This window comes from Perca fluviatilis, chromosome 3, assembly GCF_010015445.1.
Source record: "Perca fluviatilis chromosome 3, GENO_Pfluv_1.0, whole genome shotgun sequence".
NCBI lineage: Eukaryota > Metazoa > Chordata > Actinopteri > Perciformes > Percidae > Perca > Perca fluviatilis.
The window spans coordinates 25,250,054-25,269,962 of record NC_053114.1 but is presented as its reverse complement, the minus strand read 5'-3'; the positions used below and the strand labels follow the sequence as shown (position 1 = coordinate 25,269,962).

The 19,909-nt window shown below is 41.4% G+C and overlaps 1 protein-coding gene across 3 annotated transcripts in view; it reads left to right on the top strand.

The window, feature by feature from the left end:
- Positions 1 to 19,909, top strand: part of sbf2 (SET binding factor 2) — a 114,541-nt gene that overhangs the window by 68,329 nt on the left and 26,303 nt on the right. For all 3 annotated transcript variants that reach the window (XM_039795414.1, XM_039795413.1, XM_039795412.1), the window contains exons 15-21: positions 209 to 318; positions 1,111 to 1,260; positions 8,870 to 8,938; positions 16,377 to 16,547; positions 17,073 to 17,344; positions 18,437 to 18,609; positions 19,307 to 19,380. In XM_039795414.1, coding sequence (XP_039651348.1) covers positions 209 to 318; positions 1,111 to 1,260; positions 8,870 to 8,938; positions 16,377 to 16,547; positions 17,073 to 17,344; positions 18,437 to 18,609; positions 19,307 to 19,380 — 1,019 coding nt within the window. The remainder of the gene's footprint in view (positions 1 to 208; positions 319 to 1,110; positions 1,261 to 8,869; positions 8,939 to 16,376; positions 16,548 to 17,072; positions 17,345 to 18,436; positions 18,610 to 19,306; positions 19,381 to 19,909) is intronic.

Here is a 19,909-nt window from a genome sequence, read left to right as displayed (position 1 = left end):
CCTCCAAGCGGCGTATTTTAAGTCAAATACACATTTTTCTGCTGGCCTAATTAGGGAGATCTGGCCACTGGTAAGATGAAGGAAAGTTTACCATAGTTCATTTACACATACTACCAACCTTTGACTTGTGAAAATGCTCTGATGTTTTCTGCAGTTGTAGTTTCAACCTGCAGTGATTCCTCTCATATTCTGTCTTTCTGTATTCCAGTGCCCATAATGGGTAAGATTGGCTCCGTGTTTAACAGCGCTCGGAGGCTGGAAGTGGTGCGGAGCTGCATTTCCTTCGTCTTTGACAACAAGACCCTGGAGACTGAAAAGGTGATGCCCAATGTCTTTCATCAGTGGAGCTCATCAACCTTTAAACAAGCTCATTAACTGGAGGCCGCTTTGTGTTGCACCCACCCAGCAGACCGTTATGGAGCTGTACTGTAGATCTTTCTTCACCTTCATTATCCTCATATCCCAGCTGCCACACAGACACAGAAATATATAGGGTCTGTTATGAAACACTCTGAATCCATGTTGATATGTGGCTATCAATAGTTACTGTTGTAACACAGAGGTTAATCAGTTCCTGTCACTTGTTTCGCCTCTACGCGCATCTACATTGCAGTAAATGCCCTTTGTTTTTGCTTAATGTATAGGATTCTACCCAATATGCATTCAATGTGTTTCAAATTGGATTGTCGCCAGTTGCTTTATGTATCCCACTGGCTTCATATAGGAGTTTATATAATCCTGGCCTGCATCTCTGTGTAAGAATGCATAGCATGTATCCTCTGAATCCCCCATGAGCCTGTAAATGCTTTTCTGCCAAATGACCATTCCTGTACAGTAGGTCGAAGTAGCTGGAAGTACTGTGTTGGTAAGCAGTGAATGGATAAAACAAATCAAATTACCCTTTATCAGTATTTCATAAAACGAGGTCTGGCTTTCTCATAAAGCCTGAAAATCTCAAGAAACAAAGTTGTTTCCCATTTTTTGAACGATCACAAATTGTCAATTGTCTTCTTTCGATCTGAAATCAACTTCTCTTGTCAGGCGAGTTACTTTATTTGGAGGCATTTGTTTTTCTTCTAAAACCCTCTTTGTCCACTTTTCTCTCAACAGACACTTCCGGCTGCACTGCGAGCACTGAAAGGCAAGGCAGCTCGCCAGTGTCTGACTGAGGAACTAAGTCTTCACGTTCAGCAGAACCGCGCCATACTTGACCACCAACAGTTTGATTACATCATTCGTATGATGAATTGTGCCCTTCAGGTAAGTCACGCCAACACAAGTCTCAGACCCTTTCTGCTGCATCAGTACTGGAAACTGATGGAAACGTGTAAAATACTCCATGCCGCCTTGGAGGTGTTTTCTATTTCTTTAAAAAGAAAATAAAGTCACAATGACTTTAATAATCAAACTTTGTTTAAGTCATTTGTCAAGCAACCAGTTATTCATTGTTTCCAGCTTCTTTTTAAGATATTTTTGGGGGCTTTTATTGCCTTTATTGATAGGAAAGTGGGAGAGGGGGAATACACGCAGCAAAGGGCCGCAGGTTGAAACCGAACCCGCGGCCGCTGCGGCAAGGACTGAGTCTTTTACATGGGGCGCATGCTCAACCAGGTGAGCTAACCAGGCACCCCATTGTTTACAGCTTCTTCAAAGTGAATATTTGCAGCACTTCTCTGTTTTATATTGTTGTAAATGTAATAGCTTTGGGTTTTGGACTGTTTATCGGACAAAACACTCAATTTGAAGATGTTGCCTTGGGCTCGAGCAAATTGTGATGTTCATTTCTGACATCTGGTTGACTGAACATTTGGTTGATTAATAAAAACAACTACAAAACAAATCTGTCTAACCAAACACATGATGTTATTCAGTGACATTGCAACATACATCAGTAACTGTGATGTCATCAAAGTTATATCCAGGTTTTTACTGTTGAATTATGTGGTTTTCAACATGTTGATCTGCTGATAAAATAACTGACATTTTAAGACTTTGGGCCCTATTTTAACGATCTGAAACGCAAGTATGAAATGCAAAACGCAAGTAGCTTTGTGGGTGGATCTCGGGCGCTGTTGCTATTATACCGGCCAGATAAATGACTCTTGCGCCCGACGCAAATCTAAAATGGGTTGGTCTGAAGTAGCTAGGTGTGGTTTGGGCGTAACGTGCAATAAACCAATCAGAGCGTCATCTCACATTCCCTTTAAGAGCAGGGCGCTTGTTCCATGGCGGATTGCTATTATTATTATTATGGCGCACGCCAGCGGGAGCTGCCGATGCGAGATGCGGCAAAGTAATAAATGCCCGTCTTGTCCGGGGTGCGATGTTGCTGGGCCGCACCGGCGCATCTCCTCAAGTCTGGAAGGGATTGCTGCAGCCATGGAGCGTGGGCCTCAAACGCACCACCTGCTCCTGTTGTGCCCCTTCCTCTTCCCCCCCCCATCTCCGTCCACCCGCTCCATCAGGAGCGCATCGCGCATTACTCCCGGACCAGATCCCGCCCGTAGTTCAACATCACGTCTCCTTAAGTCCTCTAATATTTCCTCATTTATGTCATCAACACATCCATGATTCATGGAAATGTGTAAAACACAACAAGCCACAAAGAATGCTGCGACTTTTTGAGGACTGTAAGTGCCTCCTGATCTATCCAAACACATGAAGCGCATTTTCAGTAATATTTTCCTTTGTAATTATGTATGGTTTTCAAAAATGGGAACTGCTGTAGATGAGAGAAGTGTATGCGCGTTGTGCACACGCTACATTATGGCCAAGCATGCGCCCCTAAAATAGCATCTGAATAACGCGCTACTGACTTTAGACCAGGTTTTTCCTGGTCAGTGGCGGAATTGTTTTCTGTAACTGCAGAATAGCACAAAGTAACGTTTGCGCCGGAACACGCCTCCTCTTTTCGCTGAACCGCCCCCGGGAGCGCAAATACATTCCCTAATTTACCGACGTGCGTCTGTGGAGGGAAAAGTCCGCTGTGCGTCGGGTGCAAAATAGGAATGATACATGCGTCGGTGTACAAAGACAATTGCGCTGAGTGCAAGATAGGGCCCTTTGTATATAATTGGTCATTCAAACAGGAATTTGACCTGAACTGTTGTGGTTATTTATTGTTATTCTTATAAGAATAGAACATAATATATTTTGAAAAAATCCTACTAAGAGTATTGTTCAAAGATTAATTCAATAACATTTTTTTTTTTTTTAAGATTTTTTTTTCTTGGCATTTAGTCCTTTATTGTGACAGCTTAGACATGAAAGATGAGAGAGAAGGGGGGAATGACATGCAGGAAAGTGCCGCAGGTCGGAATCGAAACCACGGCCTCTGCGTCGAGGACTGAGACTCTATACATCGGCAAGCGCCCCACCTCTAGGCCACCCAGGCACCCAATTCAATAACATTTCTTAGCCAGCCGACAACAGTAAATGTTAGCAGATATCTTCCTCTTAGGCTTGCTCAACAGATCTGACCTGAAAATAATTTCCTGACCCACATTTTGACCAAACAAATATCTGCAGAAATGCTTTTCTGGCCATTATACAACGCCATAACTCAGGAAAAGAAGGGGAGACAGTTGGTCGGATACTGAATTGGTGACACTACTCTTGAAACTGGTGATTGTTTAGATCTTCTGTGCTGCCGGTTTGAAGATGTGTGTGTGAAGCATCCATCTTTTGCCCAAAAAAATCACTTAATTAATTATGCAGTAGTTTAGTTTATTCTCAAGTCTGTCTTTATTTACAACATCTGCTAGCATGTCGTATGACAGAGCCACTACAATGCTGCTCGTTGTTTATCAGATAGTATGTTTGTCTCTTTCTGATGTCCTCATGCCTCGGCTACTTGTCAAAATGAGTAAGTAATGTGTTTTTGTGCAGCTCATAAAGAGTGAGTGAGGCTTCACTCAACCAGAGCAGCCGGGTCTTTTATTGGTAGTTCCTCATGTTTTACTGCCTTGAATCAGCCCCTTCCAGGGATTTTAATAATTTTAAGCAGTCCTCACAGAGTGCAGCTTTTATGGAGTGACTTTAGATTCCAGTCATTCTTCCCCCCCCAAAATGATGGAAAGCCAATTCATCCCACCATCTGCCCGGGCCAGGGACATGCAAGGTCATTTGACGTGTCATTTTCTCCACAATTATACAACGGGACAAAATGAGGCCAAGTGCAAAATTGTTGACTTTGGCCAAGAGAATGTCTACCTGGCAAGGCTACTGATTTGCAAATGTAATTATTAATGTCTTTCCACACATGTATGAAGAGTTGAAAAGAAAAGCTTGTTGTATCATCCCTTTTTATGCTGCGTAATATCTGACTCTCTTTACTGTCGGAGCAGCACAGAGCTCATCTCTGCTCCTGGAAACCGTTTGTCTGTGATGTGCATTTGTTCAAAAGCCAAAAAGTGGCAAGATGTCTGGATAAAACCACCATTTCTTTTGCATGGCCTTTTTAGTCAAGACTTGAATTATATTTAAAGTCGAAATTGATGCAAAAAGTGCATGCTGTTTCATTGATAGCCAGGCAGCCAGTGCGTCTTTTTGTGTGCTGGAACAGATTTTCGAATTGTTTCAAAGCTAGACTCAAAATAAGCTTCAACACGAAATGATGAACAATGCAGCATACTTCCCCGAAGGATGCCAAAAGGAGATAAATATGAAATGCGTGATCCTAGTCATAGAAGAAGTACACGTTTTGTTAACTGCAACATGGGATAATATTGTTTTGTTTGTTTGTTTGTTTGTTTTTGATTTTATTGGGTATTGTTTTGTCATTTCTTCTCTTACTTCAAGATGGAAGTCATTTGTTCCTGGCTTTCATTTCTTGGTCTTAGCTCGGTTGTGAGGGATTTGTCTCAGATGAGCTGTGAAAGAAATATAAATAGTAAATTGCTCTGCAAGTAATTACTTTCATATTCTGCACTCTGCCCTTTCTTTTAACGCCCAGCCACATAAGAACCCCAAAATTATATTACTGTGCGTGCGTGCGTGCGTGCGTGCGTGCGTGCGTGCGTGCGTGCGTGCGTGCGTGCGTGCGTGCGTGCGTGCGTGCGTGCGTGCGTGCGAGATCCTTTGGTGCCTAACAAAAGCCAAGGTGACCTATTCTCTAAAAAATGTTGCTTGCTCTTTGTACAATGACAGCATGTTGCCTCATTAGGATTTCTGGCGTCCATGTTGAGGTGACACATTGATTTTCAATGACATCATCATTATGAGGCCAATTACAACATTTATCATTTAACTGTCAACTCCAGGCTAAGTGACAGTTCTATTGTCTGGTTGCAATCAGTGTTCACAGGGAAGCAGAGCCGCAGGAAGCGGTATGTAATATAAATATGTACAACAGGTCAAAGGTTTGGATCAGTTGGTGCTGTACCTTGTCATCACTTGTTCAGTTTTATGGTAATTTGTAAAATTCTCTGGAATGAGTTAATACAGTTACAGTGATGCATTTTTTTCCTGTTAAAAAATCTGTTGTAATCCTTATCTGTGATATTACTGCCATGAATCACACACAGTAACGACCCTTATTAAGGTATTTGAGTTAATTGCACATTTATTTGTGTGCGTGTTGGTGTGCACTGGTCAGTGCTCCAGCTTTTAGAAGAAAACGTTGCGCAAGCCATGTGGGGGAATGAGTCCTGCTGTGGATGTATCCTGGCATCCCAACCATTTCCTGTCAGATAGGATTATGAGCCCTCTGTGCTCTGCTCTCTCATGGCCGAGGGCCTCATGATGGTGCTCAAAAACACGCTCTGAATGGCCATTTACTGTGAGAGGGGATTAGGGCGGGAGGTCCATGGGAAGCGGCTGCAACGGCATGGAGTCCATGAGTTCCGCATGAGTTTGACCGTCTGATGTGGAACAGTGTGCAAGAACGCACGTTACACACAGATGTTGTTGGAGAGTAAGAAGCACTTTATCAGACATGTCTGGAGCGCATACCAACTGTGTCTGTGTGCCCCCCCCCCCCATTTGAAAGGCTGCCTGCTGTGCTTTAATCACTTTGAACATCTCCTTTAAAGTGAATAGATGATTACATTTTACATTATTTAGATCATAAATTTGTCTTATGCTGTGAGAACATGGACTCTGTCTGCCTTAGTGGCCTTGATGGACTGCCTTACGTAACATGGCCACTGGGAATCTGAACTGGGTATCATTCCCATGTTGATAACTGTTTCTCTAGGACGTCCACCAGTATGACCAGGTAAACATCTGCATGACTCACATTTCATGCTTTCGCTATGGAAGTAGTGGAAATAGTTTGTTGCTCGCCTGGACAGCACAGAGGTCAACTATGTGGCTTATTCCTCTTCATTAGTGATTCAAGACACAATTAACATTGATAGCCTCTAAATTTTTTGTGTGTGTCTGTAGCCACAAAAGGTTCATAAAAATATGGCATGTGTCAGTTTATCTCACAGCTTTCCTGGAAAGTGCTAACTTCTCTGGAACACACAGGAAGCTGCTGTTTGTTCACATCCTTCAACGTTTCTGTCTCGCAATTGTGCTTCTTGTTTTTGCTAGCTGTATAAGTGCCTGAAACAGAATAGCTGTGTTAGTCATCATAGCCATTATAGCTCCTGCTGCTTTAAGAATGAGGTGACACTTACAGAAAATAATAGGAGGGAAGGAAGACGGCACAGTGTCCTCGCCAACAGAAATGTGGGGATACACAACACCCTCCCTCTCCCTCCATTTTTGAAATCCCAAATAAAGCATGTGACATATTTCCCCACCCTGCACCATTTGGCTCTATTGAGCTATAACGATAATAATAATGATTGAGTCATAAATACTTTTACCTTTTGTCAAGCTCCTCATGTGATGCTGATAGACTAGAAACTGCTCTGCTCGACTTCTCAGACCTGCTGTAGATATTACTGCTTATCTGTTCGCTTTGTTAGTTGACCTCCAAAGCTTTTGAGCTGTCACTTAGCCTCTCTGTCTGCTAACAGCAGATAAATCATCTTCTTCTCTTTCTACTTCTAAGGAGGAGGTTTGTTGGTGATAACAAGTGTGGCTTAAGTAAACCTGATAATGTCTACTTTATATGAAATATGATGTGTTGATGCAGCCCAAAGCTTTTCTTCCTCTGAAGCAAGACTTCTGCTTATGAAGACGTCTGTCTTCATAAGTTTCTGTTTCAAAGAACCGATGACATGCATCGCTGAACTTCACTCTTCTTTTTGGGATTAATGCTGTTTTGTTAATTATTCACACTTTTCTGCCTGTGTGTTTCCAATTGTTGTTCTATTTTGACTGGACTCCATGAACTCCTGTGACCTGCAGCATTGTTAAGGATGCTGGTAAACAATGCTTTGGTGCCGCTCCAAGCTGGAACATTTCACCGCAGCCCAAATAACTGCAAAGAAAAACACAAGCGACAAGAAAAATAAAACACAAACTATGTTGCTTAGTCGACGGGGGGGCCAGGCTTTCATGTGTCACTGTTGAACTTGTGTTTTGCATTTACTCCCCTCTGTACATTCTTGTGTGGTGGTACCAGAGTCCCCCATCACAGATTTACTATTAGTATGTGTGTGTGTGTGTGTGTGTGTGTGTGTGTGTGTGTGTGTGTGTGTGTGTGTGTGTGTGTGTGTGTGTGTGTGTGTGTGTGTGTGTGTGTGTGTGTGTGTGTGTGTGTGTGTGTGTGTGTGTGTTTGCATTTTCACGTCACATTAAAAAGAGGGAAATGCATGTTATTTACAGTATACAGTAATTATGAGTTCCCACTGTGGGTCATGAGGTGCGGCACCAAGTCCGAATCAGTGCTGTTGTTTGTACATGGTCTTAAATCAAGTTTCCTCTGGCCATTCTCATTTACAGTGTTCAATAAATAAATCCCAACAAAGCTTACCAGAGATAAGTACCAATTTCCTGTCAAGTACTTTTAAGTCCAACTTGCGGCCTTTTCTCTTATTCTCTTGTTCTCATTGTTCTCTGCGATCGCTGCAAGAAAAGTTTTGTTTGTGCCCCTAAGTCCCCCGCTCTAAGCCTCTTAATGTACTATTCATCTTAATATCATTATCTTGAAAGCACCACTAAGCACTGCCTCTTTGACCTGAAACAATCCCAAATACAAAGACACTTTGGCATGGTGTGTAAATGTCAAGGAGGGAATATTTTCAACTATTCCCTGATCAAACAAAATTAATAAAAAGAGAATTCAATTTGCTTTCTCGCTAGTCGTGGCTTCTTGATAAATGGACACAACATGTTATAGCCAAAACGACTGGATTTTATGCAATGTCTTTTCTTCAGTGAGACTTGTATGGCAATCTAGTTCAAGAATGTAAAACATTAAATTACCAATTAATTGAAGGCTGGAGCGCTCTGACAGTTGTGTCAAGGCAGGGTTTATATAAGCCAATTGAAAGCATATGTCCTAATATTGGAGCAGAGTTAGTGGTTTTGGCAGACCTTTTTTTTTTATTTTATTTTTTTTTTTTTTTTTGCATCACCCTGACATATAACAGGACAGGAATGTCTTTATGCAACAGGAAGTTACGTTTGCTGAAGATAAATGCTTTGCCCCCTAGTGTTCTCTACAGGTCACATCCCTGCAAGTTTTCAGCAGTGCATCAGTTGTGTGATGAAAGACACAAAGTTTTGTATTCTATCTTAGCAATACATAAACCATTTGATAATAGACATAGTGTTGTTACAAAGTGGTTCTCCTTTAGGTTACCTCCAGAGAGGGTTTCCCCTCTGGTCCCAGACTGTATGACTTCTCTTTTGGAAACTTGTGCTTCTTGTTTTTGGGCTCCAGTGAAAAAAGGTGTTTGCAGAGCTTAGTAACATGTCGCCTGCTGTGTGCTTCCCTGCTCTCACTTCTCCCCTGTTGTTTGATCCACAGGACTGCTCCAGCTCAGAGGAGTACACGGTGGCTGCTGCACTGCTGCCCCTGTCAACGGCCTTTTACAGGGTAAGAAAAATGTATTAAATACAAGAATGTATGTGAGTTTAGTTTAATGCTTCTGCTTCTCATATTTTCATCATTGTGCATACAAACCACTGCTCGGTCAAAGTGTACAGTATAAAAGCATCATCTAAAGGATCACTTCAACCAAAAAAAACCCAACAAAAAAACTTCAGTGGTTTATAGCCATGCACACAGTTTGAGCCACTGAAACTACTGCCCCCACTCTAATAAATTTGTTTTAGCAGCTCGTAGCATTGATGAATGACATTTGAAAAATGAAACGTGACTTTCTGGACATAAGCTATCAGCTACCTCTGCAATGGAGGCTTTAAACATGTCGGTCTTCAATTCCAAATTCCAAAGTGAAATAATTTCAGTAAAAACAGCAGAAGAAGTGTTAACAGTATTTCTGATAATACGTCACAAAATCTAGACTGATAAAAAAATTGGCCCGGGCCGTTATATCAGCCAATATTGCCAATTGTAGACCGTATCGGGGTACATGTCAGCCCAAAATGTAGCAAGAAATGTCCATACAAAGATATGTTTGTCATTTAGAAAACAGTGTCTCCATTGCATAGTTTATCATGCTCTCAATTCTTAAAACACAATTGTGTGTGTTTAAATAAAAAAAGGAATATCTGCCAATAATAATAATAATACATTTTATTTATATAGCGCTTTTCATTGTACTCAAAGACACTTTACAGTAAAACCAGCACATTAAAAATAGATAAGCAATAAAACCAACACCTAAAACAAGCGTTTTAAAATCAATTAAAAACAATAAAACCAGTAGCTATCAGGTGAGTAATGTAAGACTATGGTTTGTGGAAAGCTAATCTGAAGAGTTGTGTTTTGATTAGTATTTTGAATTAGAGCTGGGCGATATATTGATATTATATCGATAACGTGATATGAGACTAGATATCGTCTTAGATTTTGGATATCGTAATATCGTGATATGGCATGAGTGTTGTCTTTTCCTGGTTTTAAAAGCTGCATTACAGTAAAGTTATGTCATTTTCTGAACTTACCAGACTGTTGTAACTATTCTATTATTTGCATTTACCCACTTAGTCATTATATCCACATTACTGATGATTATTTATCAAAAATCTCATTGTGTAAATATTTTGTGAAAGCACCAATAGTCAACACTACAATATCGTTGCGGCATCGATATCGAAGTATTGGTCAAAAATATTGTGATATTTGAGTTTCTCCGTATCGCCCAGCACTACTTTGAATGTGTCCAGGTCAGTACAGTCACGGATGTATATGGGTATTATATACTAATTGTTGTAACTCTCGACCACTACCAGTCAGGCTCTAATTACTGCACTATAGAGTAAGTTGTAAGCAAGAATAGCCAGAGGGAGGACAGCTTTATCAACCTTATACCTTTGCTGATCCTGGAGCATGTACATGCACTGAACAGAATGTTAAAACCTCCATAGCAAAATATAGAGGACGGACCATGGCTTTTGGGTTTTAAAACCACATTATCAAAACAGGGTAGCTTCATTATTCACCACAGTGTCTCCACTGCTTGCTTGTTGCTATGGGGACAGACACATCTGTCCGCATTGGCTTTTTGTTGGGTACCAGTGCCATACCCTGATGGCCTTGACTGGGACCTGGCCCACTCTCTACCACCACGTGACTCATCCATGGACTCATCCAGTTTACATGCCACAGGCTGATGTAACTTAGATAAGCCGTATGTTGTTGTTTTTCTCTTTAGGGCCACCGGTATTGAAAATTCATCAGTGATGTCACCCAAAGGGTGAAAAGTAAAGTCAGATCATCTGCCAAAATGATTTTGTAATCTCTGGTTTAGTGGCGCAAGGATCATGCAGTGAAAATGTGAGAAAAACAAAGCTTGGTAATAGAGCATCCCAGCAGCTGTCATCATGGGTGTGGATTGAGAGGCATACATGATCCTAACTTGAGTATTATATGTAAATTGCAGCCTTACAAGTTTGGTAACATGAATTGGATGCCTTGGTTTTGCAAAAGAACACTATGTACCATGACATTGTAGCATACATAACCATCCAAACCTTCAGAGGCCCCTCACCAGCCATCCATCTCTATCCTAACATGAAACTTATATAATGATCCCTGAGAGACTGCCCGCATGGTCTCTCAACTGTTGCTTATCCATTACAGTAGCTATGTGTTCTACAAATAGCTGTAAATAATTTATGCAGTAAATGATCAACCTGCCCTTGAATCTGACCAGACAAGACCCTGAAAGTCATTGAAAAGAATGTGAGAGTAATTGAACATGGCCACCCAGGAAAGGCTGGTTCTTCACTCACTGTTGTACACTTTGTTGTGTATGTGACTTATTTTATTAGACTTGATGGTTCTGCAGTGCCATTGTTCCATTGTTTTAAGGAAGGCTCTGCTTCTTGTCAATACCATTAGGAAACTATATTTTCCAAGTCAACAAGTTTGAGCTGTGAATCAAATCATTGACCTGCTCAAAACTGTGTTTCCTGTACTGACCCACTTACAGTAACTGCATGTTGACATTGAACCAGTATCATAAGCAGGAGCAGATGAGGTATTTCCCCTTTGATTTCCTGCACACTGCACAAGATAAATTACTTTTATATATTCTTTGTTTGAGTCAGAGGTGGAAATGTGTTAAAGCATCTACACATTTTGGTCAGTAGTTTTTTACTTAATGTGCACGTATTCATAAGAAATACATGGTTGTTGTTTTTTTTACTGCTATTGCATGTTAAACATACATGCACTTCACATGAAATACTGTTGGTTCAAGTTTAGGAGTCAAAACATTGGTCAAGTCCCTGTTTGGTATTCTTGGCCAGACTTTGGCAAACTCACACTGTGGTCAAGCGTACAGTGGTAACTCTGTCCCCATGGCCCTAAAGTCTCCAGGTCGGGGAACGTGGGAAGCTCCCCTTCGCACCGCCGTCTGCTGGATACAGACAGGCAGTGTCTAGTTTTATTGGTGGCCATATGTTGTTGACACTGAACAGTTACTGTATGCGATTAAACCCACATTCTTTGTTCAGTTGTTTTACTTAGCCATTTCTTTGGTTTCTCCTCAGCTTGACCCTTCTTGGATGTTTCGCTCAAACTAAAACAGTTATGGACATTTTTTGATAGATGTTTGTTAATATTTCAGATAGAAGGAAGGTGGAGTTGATTTGCAAAATATCTTTTAGCCTAGATCATGCACGGATAGTGTCATTTGGCACTTGTAGGTAAAGTTTATCTAAATGCCACACAACCTTTTGTACAGTGGCCCTTTGTTAGAGTTGAGGTTTTACATTTAGTTGTGATTCTCTAATCTGCATGAACATTTCCTCTGGCATTTATTATCTAGCGAGGGTTGGGTTTATCAGGAGATGAACAGGTGTCGTTGACGTCTGGGTCTGTTGTTATTCTGCCCTTTGAGGCCCCACCTGATATGTCTTCTTCCTTTTGAATGTGTCACTAGAATAAATGCCTCTGTCTGGGGAAAAAAAGATTGGATACAGCAGCAATACCATTCTCAATGACTCCCACAGCCAAAACACTTGACGTTTAGCATTCTTTCAACTGTAGTTCATTCAAGGGGGATTTGGCGGCTCGCTGTGTCAAACTGTTCTCCACCATGCCCTTGTGAGGAAAATGACGTACTGCGTAACCCTTGTATATCTCGTAAATGTCCAGCTCTTGACTTACCGTAGTTTTGTTTACTTTGTTTTGGAACATTTATGTTACTTGTACATCATGTTTTTACACAGTTATGGCCTATAGATGCCATGATGGGTTTGTTTATTAGTCTGACTTTCAACATTTTTTCTCTGTTTGTTTTACGTGACTGAAGACTAAACACATTGTTAGAGTTTTCATGGTTTCAGGATGCAAGTAGTTTTTCTTACAATACACTGACTCATGTGGAATTGCATACAGTAAATGAGGTGATGGATTGTGTACAGGTCAGTCATGCATTCCCACAGAGGACTTCAGAAGTGATGACTGTTTTTGGATTCAGGAATTCTATGAATTCTTCCAAAAGACTTTTAAATAACGTTGCTGCCCCGCGGCTGGTGACCTATCACATACAGCAGTCAACACTCCTTCAGTGACAGCAGTCTCTGAGAGACACAGTCTGAGAGACATGTGTGATCCTGTATGGCGTTCCAGCTGATGTTTGGAGGCCACAGTCCATACTGTGAAATTTGGGATCATGTCCCACAGTTCAAAAAAAGATCCCAAATCCTGATATCTTCATTCATTTGACCTGTAGACAGCATTTTTGTCTTTCTGTCTCCCCTTGTGGTTTTTCCTGCTTGTTTTTCAACCTTTGTCCTTCAACTCTGCATTCCTGCTCTTCACTAGTCACACGGCCAGATTGGTCTGATACAGCTATACTCCCTCCTTCCCCTTCATCTTCACTTCCTACTTTCGTTCTCTCCTTTCTCCTCTCCTTCCCTGTCCTCCTCCTTGCCCATCTGTCTTGTGGATGTCTGTGTATTATCATATTGGGAAGAGATGACCTCGGTCAAAATGACCTGCACATATCTGACCAGTCAAAACAGAACAGCCAGGCAGAGTATACATAGCATAGCCAAATCACGCACAGATCACTCCCCCCCCACCCCCCCATCCCAAAAACAAAAAAAACACACACACGCCCACACAACATCTGCCGCAAGACATGTAACACACTCCTGTGACAGAAATGTATTGCCAGACTACTCAAAGGGCTTCGCTTGTTTTTATTATATTTGTCATGTTTCGTTCCGCTCCATCCTTAAAATCTGACCTCCTGGCAGTCATTCTCGAGACCATGTGTTCCACAGTCGAATGCCAAGTTCGGTCACAACATGTCTAGCCACAACAGATTTGTCATTTCATCCAGTGTTTTTTCTGGCCTAATTCCCATATTCAATTTACATCTGTAGGCATGGCTACTTTGATGATAGCAACGTTAGTGTAATCATCTCTATTTCTGGGGAGAAAACAGTTCATCCAAACAAACTCCCATTAAAGCAATATTGCATAACAGCGTGGTAAATTTTGCAGTTTGGTGCCCCTACAGTGTCGGAGTGTAATTATTTATACACTGCTGTTGTAAATATGGACAACTGTACACGTGCATTTGTTCAAATTGCATTACTTATGGGGCGGCCTCTAGCTCACCCAGTTCGCCTCATGTTTCCTGAGTCCTGCAGCGGCGCAGGTTCGAATCTGACCTCGGTGTAGCCCCATTGCTCGGCACCCTCTTGCTCGGCCGCTCTCTTCTTGAACTACAGGTTTATAAACGCCCTTAGTTCTTAATAATTCTCAAACCATAATATTGGTATCAACCTCAAAATAAAGGATCTATCAGGTTTTATTTGTCAACATTTAAGTGTTTTGTTTTTAGCCTAATAATCAGACAAAATTTAACAAATTCTGGGTGGTACCTTCAATTCCCTCAGACTATTGTTTTTTTCCTTTAATTGAGATCTTTGTATCTCTTTTTTTGTTGGCCTCTTTCATTAGCCAGCAGTATATCCTAGTCTCTTTCTTTGAACACCTTGAAAACCCATGGCAATCTGCTGAACTCAGCAGTGTAACATTTCCCGAAAAAAAAATAAAAATAAAGCAGAAAAGAAGCAGGAGCTTGCTTCAGCTTTTGTGTAGTAACAAGTCAGCGTGTGTTTACATTTTTTCAAGATGTATACCTACGTTTTTCCTCCATTACATTTTTATGATTTAATTCTGTTGTAAGTCTTAAAGGAACGCGCCGACTTATTGGGAATTTAGCTTATTCACCATAACCCCCAGAGTAAGACAAGTTGATACATACCCTTCTCATCTCCGTGCGTGCTGTCACGCTGTCTGACGGCTCCAGCATTAGCTTAGCCCAGCACAGATCCTGCAGGTAACTGGTTCCAACTAGCCTACTGCTCCGAATTGTGACAAAATGACACCAACATGTTCCTGTTTAAATGTTGATTTGTAGAGTCACAGCGTGTACAAAAAACAACGTAACATGAGACACAGCCATCTTCTAACCGTAAACAAACCGGGAACTATACTCTCAGACAGGCTTGCTGCGAGCATATCACTCCGCCCAAGTACTATATTCTTCCGCCTGAGAATAAAGTTCTCGGTTTGTTTACAGCAACCCCCCGGCCAGAACTTATATCCAGTGCCTGGTGCTTACGACGCTAACGGCTGTTTAATTAAACGTCGGGAAACAGACCATATCAGACCCAGCACCGAGTCACAACAGCGGCCATCCATAGCGTTGGCTAGCTACATCTCCGTAGCGCTACCGGTGTATGTGCCGAAAATCTCCTCCCTGCCGAATTTCTCTCTATTTTGTGTTTTAGCTGCTGCCTACTGTTAGCTTGCTGGCTCACGAGCTAACTGATACACAGCTGCAAATAAAAATCTAATCAAGAAAAACGTAATTATGTTGGGGAAACTGCAGCTATTTTATTAGAATAACATTAATAAACGTTACTAAACGTAACGTGAATAAACTTTAATGGGTAAACTCATTTTTAATTCCACGCAACTTCCCAACGTCATCAAAAGTCCAGTTTTACCGTCCATTGTTTTGGTTGAGAGACCCCTAGCAGCAGAAAGTTACATATTGTACGTTTAAGCTGAGCACTGTATGTTCCCTATGGTTGCTGTTTTTGTAAGTAGCAGGTGCTTTACTCTTCAGCCCGCATTAATGAAAAACAACAGCACTGCTTCCAGATACATCCAGTCACAGAAGGAAAGAGAGGTGGTCCGCTGCTCCATTAGGGTTATCTGTTAAAAAGTTACGACTTACAAGGAATGATGGATTTCCCTTTAAATCCCACAGCTGACTTTTTTGTTTTGTTTTTCCACTTCTCCACAGCATTTTGGCAAACTCCTTTTAAAGGGGCACTCACTGCAGCCCAAATTCCTTCTTGATGCAAATACCCAATGAGAAAATAAACTTGCAGTAACCCTGACTGCCCACAAGTAGAGGGCTGCAACGATTAGGATCCAGTGGGTAATGCAGGACTGAACACAAATATTGCAGGCAGAGGATATATTTACTCTAGGCAGAGCTCTCAGTAGAAAAAATTTAATATAACAGAGACTGTTATTTTAGCACTGTATGCGGCTTAACTTTTATTTAGTAGCTTTAAGTTTGGAAACCTCATCTTCTGCACTGTCAATCAACTCTCCAATGAAGCTACTGTATATGATGTTTTATACTGAGTAAAACATGAAGTGTTGGGTAAAATATATACCCAAGACGCAATGTTTTTTTATGGCTGTACAGTTTTGTTATATTGAAAGGTGGCCCATAAAATAATTTATTTCTCTAGATTAAAAACGTTGTTATGGGCAGGAGTGGGTTGGCGCACACAGACATCTGCTTTAAAGGCATAGTTAGCTATTTAATGTTGCTTCTTTATGTCCTGACTCTATGCAGAAATTGGCTGCTGGTGTGAACCAGTTTGCCTACACCTGCATTCAGGACCATCCCATCTGGACCAACCAGCAGTTCTGGGAGGCCACTTTCTACAGCGAGGTCCAGAGTCAGATCCGATCCCTTTATCTCAACACCCCAGAGGGAAAAGACGGTATTACTGCCCAGCTAAAGGTAAGACACAAAAAGTGACCAATATGAGTAATTATTGCCTGAGAATTCATATGAAGTCTGTTTAACTCCACTATGTTTAATCCTTTTTAGATTTTAAATTCAACAACAAAAAAGTAAAAAGTAATTTTTCAAGCAAGCCAGTATTTTTTAATCACTGATGTTCTTTGTCTTATGTGATAGTATACTATATATACTATACTGAATCTCTTGGGCTTTGAACTGTTGGTTGGACAAAAGATATTTAAAGACATACTGTAGCCTTGGACTTTAATGGATGGATGGATATTTGTTTTTGTGTCTGTTAATATTTGTCTTTATTTGTGAAACATGAAATAGTTTAAAAAAAGTAATAGATAAATAAAAATAGTTGAAGAGAGAGAAAAGACAAAAACATGATTGGGGAAAGTCATCCTCTGGTTGAACTACTCTGCAGGTCGACACTCATCAGGCATCATTGCGTTTTTAAGGGGTCAAGCCTAAGAAAAAAGTCTGTCAAACTCAAAGCGTTTGCCCTGTCCTCTCCAGGATAAGAGCCCTGTGCCTGCAGCGGGCAGAGATGAGGAGCACACAGCCATGGACCTGGCAGCAGAGCAGCTGCGTTTGTGGCCCAGTCTGAGCAAGGAGAAGCAGCATGAGCTGGTTAAGAATGAGGAGAGCACTGTGTTCAGCCAGGCCATCCACTACGCCAGCCTCATGGTTTACCTGCTAGTGCCTTTGGACACCAGCAAGATCCGGCTCCTCCGCAACGCCCCTGTCGCCGACTGGGAGAGCGGCAGCAACAGCATCGTCACAAACAGGTCAGCAGAGCAACAGCATGATGTGTTTCACTTTCTGAGTAGAGAAAGAACGTCTTTCATGTGTCTTTACTGTCCAATGAGATCAAACACTACACCAGAATATATTTTTGGCTTGTTCGGTATTTGTAAGGTAGAACAATCAACCTTATCTGGAGGAAACCTCGAGGTAAGGTTTCATGATTTGGGAGTATGTGTGCCTTTCTTAATAAAGTGATGATAAGTTTGTGGGTGGATGTGGCGTAGCTCACAGTCTACATGATACCTTGCTAACTAGCCAAATGGAACACAGTACCTCTTCTGTTTCCGGCCTACATCCATCCTGTGGGCTTACATTGCTACTGCACAAAACAGAGTGAGGCTCATTCACCTCTGTTGGGAAGTTTAAAACCCTCAGGGCATCTTGAATGGGGCTACACTGTACTCACCCAAACCAAACAAAATCGCAGTGGAAGTGATTTCCCGTGCTCTGCAGTAACTGTGGAGTGAAATAAATCTGGGAAGATCCCTCATGTATGTCTTTTCTTAGAATTGAAAGGCATGCAGCCAAAAAAAGTCTTGTTCCAAATTTTAGGCTTTGTTACCAAATAGTCAGAAGAACACATTGTTATTAGTTTGATTTTTGTTATGCACAACATTTAAGCTTTAGTAAATGTTTGGTCTAAATTTCACATTTAATTTCTGCAAAAATACAATGTTTATTTTAATCTTTGTTTCGTTTCTATTTCGAATGAGAAGACAGAAACACTTCTGCCAAGAATTTGTTTGTGTGGAAATTTTCTCTCATTTTTCTTTCATTTTTGCCCCAGACTTGTTTGTTTCTTTCTCACAGATGACATTTGGATTTCATCACTAACTATGAATCCAGAGGGATGGTTGCACATTCTTCTTGGCTGACAGAGTCTGAGCGATTGATCATAGCATCAACACTAAGTTCATGCTAGGCTGCAAATCACTTTCGCTTTCACTGCTCTTTATCACCGTGCATCTTCAAATCCATTTCTGTCAACACATAACTCTCAGATCAAATCTCCTCCTGGGATGTGTTGGCGTGACCTTTCTCAGTTTCATTGTGTCATCGTGTGTGTTTTACAGCATTGCTGGTAGCGTCGCAGAGAGCTTTGACACAGAAAGCGGGTTTGAAGACTCAGAGAACAGCGATGTGGCCAACTCTGTGGTCAGGTTTGTTGCCCGCTTCATCGACAAGGTGTGCACAGAGAGTGGAGTCACCCAGGAACACATCAAGAGCCTGCACAGCATGATCCCAGGTACAGCGCTCACAGTGTTCATTCACACTGCCGCTGTCCTAATTCCCTCAGCATTATGCAGAGTAACACTTGCATGTGTGTATTCTCAGCTCAGGCCAACAGCAACAGAGGCTTCTGATTAGAGATGTACCGATACCAGTATCAGTATCTGCTCCAATACTGCCTAAAACGCTGGTATCAGGAAGTACTGGAGTTTATGCACTGATCCGATACCACGTAATAAAGCCCTAAAGAAAATGTATGTTAAAGTAGTTTATTTATGTTCTTTTTCCGTTATAACTGACTGTCAAACTGGATAATAAAAGAAAGTTCTACGGCATTCATTGTTTGTATTTGTTCATGTTTCACAAAGAGTTTAACCTGAGCCAGACACACAACAAAGATAGAAATAATATCACATCCATACAGCGATAGTAGTATACAGTTGTTAAAACATAATAAAATATATGACACACTGGTATTGGATCGGTACTCGGTATCGGCCGATACACAAGTTCAGGTATCGGAATCGGTATCGGGACGCAAAAAATGGTATTGGGCCATCTCTACTTCTGATCTCATTAACTCTTGACATGTTCAATGGCCTTAAAATCTGTAAATACACACTGTGGTTGTAAGACCGTGTGGATATACATGTGTTTCTCTGTACCAGCTCTGTGTGTGCATATGGTAGCTGACCCAAACTTGTGACCCACAGGCATTGTAGCTATGCAGATGGAGGCTCTGGAGGCAGTTCACAGAGAGAGCCGGAGGTTGCCTCCCATTCAGAAGGTGAGTGTTGCTCTATTCTTGGCTGCTGGGGCTTCGGCTGTCTGTACAGTGTATATACAGTGTTAGACTTTAAAACCTAGACCCACATGTCCAAAACTATCACAAAGTAAATGTCATCAGCTTCAGAGTATGCAGAGTGCTGATCTCATCAAAAAAAAATGTCCCCACTCATCACTTTCAAGTTGCACTTTCAGATTTGACCAGTTGGTCTTTTGGACCTTGCTTTGCTATATGTCTGCCAGCTCTTGGTAATTCCTCTCGCACACACTCATACACACAGACAAACACCATGCCAGTACTGCCTTGGGAGCAGGCTGGAGACCGTGGTGAGCAGTCTGGGCAGATTGTCTGCTGTACTTCTGTGGCTAACCTCTAACACGTTTATGTGTTGGACAAAGCTTTCACCCTGGCCTGCTAACTGCAAGCAGCATGCCAAATAATACTAAAACGTGTGTAAACAACACTGACTCTGTATTCATGACAAGTCGGAATAGTAGTAGTAATGGTGGCAATAACATGAAGAAGAAAA